At 32.1% G+C, this 6565-nt stretch overlaps 1 protein-coding gene across 1 annotated transcript; it reads left to right on the top strand.

Moving 5' to 3' along the window:
• The first annotated feature begins 701 nt into the window (after window positions 1-701).
• Window positions 702-3762, top strand: LOC129880273 (two-component response regulator ARR5-like). Its single transcript, XM_055954234.1, has 5 exons — window positions 702-984; window positions 1081-1157; window positions 1245-1322; window positions 1752-1819; window positions 2966-3762. The coding sequence occupies exons 1-5, from the start codon at window positions 816-818 to the stop codon at window positions 3345-3347; spliced, it is 774 nt and encodes a 257-aa protein (XP_055810209.1). The 5' UTR covers window positions 702-815; the 3' UTR covers window positions 3348-3762.
• The last annotated feature ends 2803 nt before the right edge of the window (window positions 3763-6565 follow it).

The following is a 6565-nucleotide window of genomic DNA, read 5'->3' as shown; positions in this document are numbered from 1 at the left end:
AATCAGTCATATCATATCACTACCTAGTGAAGATAAAGAAAGACTGTTTTCAAAAAATTCTCAGTTCAGCTGCAGCAATTCTAAATACACAAAAGAAAATATAACGAACCACAAGAAAACAGTGCAAAGTCTATCAATAGGAAGCAACAATTATAATAAAATAGTAAAAATAATTAAAATATAATACACAACATACTAAAGTAGAGTATTGAAAATAATAATAAATAATAATGGATATTAATACAACTAGTACTACAATAAAAACACAAATCACCCTAAGCACAAAAGTAGTACACTACCTATTAATCTTCAACCGTAATACTTATTCTCCACGTATCTAAAATCATGTCGACTGTATGTATTAAGCCAAAATAAAAATTACAATAAAAAACAAAAAAGGAAATATCGCGAAAAACTCGGGGAAATGTAATAACTCGCGTGGATATGGCCAAAAAAAAAAAATAATAAATCAAATCAGCACCAACAAAGTGGATTTCAGAATCTCAGCCGTATTTTCCTTATTAATTTAAAAAGTAGATTTCACCAGATTTGATTTTTTTTGGGTGTCTCTATTTACATTTATATATTTTAGGAAACTAAATATTTAATTTAAATTTAATAATAATAATAATAAAAAGAGACATGGATGTGTATATTGTTTGTGTACATGAACAAGACAGAGAGACATTTATATCACACAACACTCTTCGCTCTGTTTTTCTTTTACTTTGTAAAGCTTGCAATTTTCCTACATATTTTTCCAAGAAAATTTGTGGGTTTTGTTCCATATTTGTTGATTTTGTTAGTAGAGTGAGATGGCAAGAAACGGTATGTTTTCACGGCGGCGTAGGGCGGAGAAGGTGGAGTTTGATGAGTTGTTGCCGTTAACGGAGGCTACTCATGAAGTTCATGTTCTTGCTGTTGATGATAGTCTTGTGGACAGAATAGTCATTGAACGTCTCCTCAAAATTACATCTTGCAAAGGTTAAAATTTTGAACTGATTTGTTTTTTTTTTTTTGTTGTTGGAAAAAAATATGAACAGTTGGGATTTTGAATGTTTGGTGGTTGAAATTGTACAGTGACTACTGTGGATAGTGGGATGAGAGCTTTGAAATATCTTGGATTGGATGAAGAAGAGAGCTCTGTTAGCATTGATGTAAGAAAATTTTGGAATTTTTTAGTGGATATTTTTTGAAGTGAAAATTAAAGATTTTTATATGGATTTTGGTTTATTTGATGTTAGGGTTTGAAGGTGGATCTGATAATTACAGATTATTGTATGCCTGGAATGACTGGCTATGATTTGCTCAAAAAGATTAAGGTAGTAACTTGTTTTGCACTTTCTTTTCATTTGTGCATTTAATTGATTTTCCTTGAAATCAAGGAGAGCATCGACAGACTTGACGTAACTCGTAAAGTTGTTGTCCTGAGGTTATTGGTTCAAGCTATGAAAATAGCCTCTTGCAGAAATGCAGGGCAAGGCTTTGTCATGAGCTCATTGGTTCGAGCCGTGGAAATAGCCTCTTGCGAAAATGCAGCGTATGACTTTGTCATGAGTTCATTGGTTCAAGCCGTGGAAACAATCTTTTTCATAAATGCAGGGTAATACTTGGTACAATAGACCCTTGTGGTCTGGTTCTTTCCCGACCCTGTGCATAGCGGTAGTTTTTGTGTATTGTGTATTTGAGATTCTTATTAGGGAAAATTTAATCAATGTACTTAAGTTTCCAAATTTGTATTTGTGAAACAGGGTTCATCATTTAGGGAAGTTCCAGTTGTAATCATGTCTTCTGAAAATGTTTTGGCTAGAATTGACAGGTACTTTCAATTCTTTTGCTGCTGGATTTTCTACTTTATTTTCCCTTTTTGCCTTTATACATGAAAATGTCCAATATTTTTGCTAGTGACTTTAACTTTGAACTTCTGGAATGAAGCAATACTAATTGACATTGCAATTACTTTTTTCAAAATAGAGTTTAAGAACTTGAGTTAATACCCGCCCCATCAAGAGGCAGAGCCACCCTTTTTCGAGGGGAGTCAATTTACATCCCTTCACCGGACACTGTGTAGATAGGTTCAATTATTTTAATGTATATATGCTATATGATGATTCCTTATATTTTGAATTCCCTTGGTAAAAATTATGGCTCGCCACTGACCCCGTCCTCATAAAAGGAAAGAAAAACAAACATAGAGAGAGAAGGAAAAATAATAAAACTAGAAGGGTAGTCCCATTGTTGACAACCTAAAGCTATCTTCCAATTCCAATTAATTTAAGAAAAATAATAATGGAGGAAGTACCATTGACAACCTAAAGCTATCTTGCAATTAAATTAAGATAGCATCAAATCTTTACGTATCGTTTGTACATGGTGCTTTCAAGATCTTGTACATTCTTTAGTTAAAAAGAAGGTTTTGACTTGCATATATTGGAAGCTGTGATCAGTTATTATTATTGAACAACCAGTTTCTTTCATGACCAAAAGCAATGAATGAACAACCACTTCATTAGTTTAATATCTTGTACCAAAAAAAAAGATTAGTTGGATTCATACTTTACAATATCATAATCCAGAGCATATCTTCTTTGTTTATTCAATAGTTGTATTTAGTACTAATATAATTAGGAATGCATGTTCTTATTCTAGTAAAGTTTAGATTAACAATATATGCAATTTTAGTATGCCACTAATAAATGTCAATGCATAAAGCGTCGTTCGAATGTCGCATTGTAAAAGTTGTGGCTTTAAGATTGTTTTTGAAGAAGAAATGCCTATCAGAAACAAATATGGAAAAAGGATGTTTGCTCTTTTAACTTTAATTTGTTACTTTTTACTTATCTTAGAATAAGAATCACTTCCTCAGGGCTTATGATAATGTTAACTGTGTAGTTGCAGAATTTAGAGTTTTTTTTAAGTGAAAACAATGTTCTCTTTGATGAAACTAATTCTAATTCGATAACAGATGTCTGGAAGAAGGCGCTGAAGATTTCCTATTGAAGCCGGTGAAATTGGCGGATGTAAAACGTTTGAAGAGTTACATGTTCAACGAGGATCGATTTAGGGGTGAAGAAAAAGGAATGAACAAGAGAAAGTTGCCAGAATCATCGTCCGATGATTCATCACCCCCAACACTCTCACCTTCACCATCATCCTCGCCATCATCACTTGACCTCTCATCAACACCTTCACCGCCATCCACTTCCTCCCCATCATCCCCTAAGGCATTTTCGTCATCCCTCTCTACTGATTCACCTACACATTCCACTGATTCTTCCATGCCCTCTTTGGCAACATCACCCGGTTCACCAACAAGACGACTCAAAATGAACAACCAAGATTTGTGACGGTATATATATATCTTTTATGTATTTTACTTTCCTTTTTGCTACTTCTGGGGTTGTCTAAGCTCCCCTCCATCGTCGGGGCATACAATGTAGACAAGCCAATTGCCCCCTTACTAGCGAGGTTTTTTGTTGGCTTGTCACTTTTTTCGGACACATATCGATGATATCATCGTTTAATCACACAAGGTTTTACGAAGATATGTTCAAAGTTGATTTTAGACACTGTCGAAATCAACATTTTCTTCAATTTTAATATCTTTTTCCTTATTATATTTTTACTATTTGGCATTAGTAATATTAATGTATCCAATTCAATATGATAGATAGAGAGAATGGTTGGAATTGAATAATGGGATATGGATTGATATGATTCTGATACGATCTTTATTAAATGTCAATTCTTGTCTGCTAAAAAGGAATATTGGATTACACATGTTTGATATGTTCCCTTATTCTAAGGATCTTCATTGATCTTGTTTTGTTGAGGGTAGTGGGGGTAGGGGTTATATGTTGGATCGAAAATATTAATAAGTTTTTTATTTTTGAAATAATGGATAAATAAAATGAACGAAAGGAGTACTATTTATTACTTCCCCTATGTCAATTAGAGCATTTTCTTCTTGTTAGTTTGTCTAAAAAAAAGAATAATTCTTTATAGTAGAGATAACTTAATTTAAAATTTTGTGTCAAATTAAATAATATCACCTAAATTAAGAGTATGGAGTACTACCTAATAAAAGTTTGTTAGACTTGTTTTTATTGATATAATAATAATAGATAGATGACAAATTGTGCCTTGCTGTCCAAACACTAAAACTAATGCATTTGACAAACTCATTTGATGTAATATAGTATGGATTATATAGCTTCCCTAGCTGGCCAAGATCATAAGCAGATATGAGACAAAATTAATTATTATAATTTATATTATACATGTCATGGAGTGAAAATACTTAACGTAAGATGTCATTCTCTTAGCTTAATGAAATGATTATTAGTTATTACTCATCACTCCAAATCTTTAATTCAAACAACCTAAAGAATGACCCCTTATGCCACTCTTAATTATGAGAAAAAATAATTAGCAAATTTTACCTATAATATTTTAGACAATAATTTCGATAAAATTTTGTCTGTTCAAAATATATTGTATTTAAACACATAATAATTATATTTGCATGCATAACAAGTGTATTTGCTCTGTAGCGTAATACATTGTATCCACACGCTTAACAAGGGTGTCCTCACGTATATAATATATTTGCTTAACTGTATCTATGTTAGGGGTGGCAAATAGTTGAATTGAATTGAATATAGATTGATCCAAAATGGATTGGATTACAATATACCCATATAAAATATGGGTAAATATGATTTGGTCAAATATGATTTGGATAAAAACTATCTAACCCACTTTAATCCCCTAAAGTCAAAAAAAAACATTAAATCAAATTAAAATTACTATTGATCTAACACCTACAACTCACAGTCCACCCCTAAATAATTATTTTTTAAACAATTAATTTTTCATACAAAAATAAATTTTAATTTTTTTCTACCCCTAACCCCCACCCCCACCCCCACCGCTCACCCACCCACCCACCAACCAAAATTTTTGCCCACCCATATATCCATCACCTCAATATTTTTTAAAAAAAATTCAAAAAAAATTTGTCCACTCCAACCCCAACCCCCTCTCCCTCCCACCCTCACTCGGACCCCTACCACCCCCACCATAATTTTTTAAAAAAATTAAAATAATTTCAACAAAAAAATTAAAATTTTTGACCCTCTCTCCACCCTACCCCTGCGGGACCCGCAAAAATTTGAAAAACAATAATATTTTTTTTAAAAAGAAAATTAAAAAATTAAAATTTTTGCCCCCATACACCACAACCCCCTACCCCCACCCCACCAAAAAATTCATAAAAATTTAAAAAATAATTTCTTTTTAGCCCCTCCCCCCCGGACCCCCTACCCAACCCCCCCCCCCCAAGAAAAAAAAAGAAACTTTTGTTTATTAAATTTTTCTTAAAAATTTCAAAAAAAATAATTTTGCCCCCGCCCCCCACCCCAATTTTTTTTTTTTTTTTAAAATAATATATTTTTGTGCAATTAGAATTTTTTATTATAAGTGGGTGATTTAAGGGTTTATATGAATACCCATATTTTATCCACTTTGTCCATATTTGTATGAACTTTTAAAATTGGTCAATCAATATTTAAATTGCCACCCTTAATCTACGTGGATAATAAAGTTTGGTGTTTGCAATGGAGCATTTTCAGCATTGGACCATAATGGACTTCTTTTATGGGCTTTTAAACACTTACATCTGTTAATTTGTGAAGGCTTCATCATCATACCAGCCCAAAATGTACTTAAGAAGTGGTACCCCATGACCTCTAAAAAAGTATGGCTAAACTACCACCTTATTAGGCATTCATCACTACTATTATTTTTAATTTTATCTATAATTTAAACAATTACATTTATTTTCATTGGTTAAAAGTTTTGTACTATATATTGAGGAAGATATATTAACATACACATATCTCTAAAAATTGGCCTAGACTAGCATCTCCACCACCGTTTTCTATCTTTCATCCTTCTCTTCACCACGATTTCCACCATTAAACCCTTAAAATTAAAATCGGAAATAACAACACAACAATTTGAGGTTTGTGTCTATTCAACCATTATTCAAAGTCATGTAGATATGATAGATTTCAATTTGTTTTTTTTTTCTAATTTTTAAAAGTTAGGCAAAACTCCATTGATTTAGAGTTTTCTTTCATGGCAAGTGATTATCCAAACGAGAGGAATGTTTACCTATTGTTGCTCGAAAAATGGCATAAAAATTATCACTGTGATTCTCGATATTTTCAGCCGCTCAAATTTGAGAATCCAAAAATGCAATAATTTTGACGAACAAAAGAGAAAGATAGTATGTAATTTTCTCCAAATGGAAGGAAGGTTTATGCAGTAATTGTGATAAACTTTAACGATGAAGAAGATGAGAAAGGGACTTTTTGGATCGGGTTGAAATTATTGATGTAATCTGACACGTTATTGATGTATTCGACACATTATTGAGTTGAGATTATATGTATCTAATTTTTATCAGTGTATCTGATTAAGTGTATATGTATTTGAATAAATATACGCATGTATTGAAGATTTACACATGTATCTGACACACTTGAGTTTAGATTATACA

Source organism: Solanum dulcamara, chromosome 2 (genome assembly GCF_947179165.1).
Source record: "Solanum dulcamara chromosome 2, daSolDulc1.2, whole genome shotgun sequence".
Lineage (NCBI taxonomy): Eukaryota > Viridiplantae > Streptophyta > Magnoliopsida > Solanales > Solanaceae > Solanum > Solanum dulcamara.
Note: the sequence above shows the minus strand (reverse complement) of the source record. Positions and strands in the feature narration are given on the sequence as shown.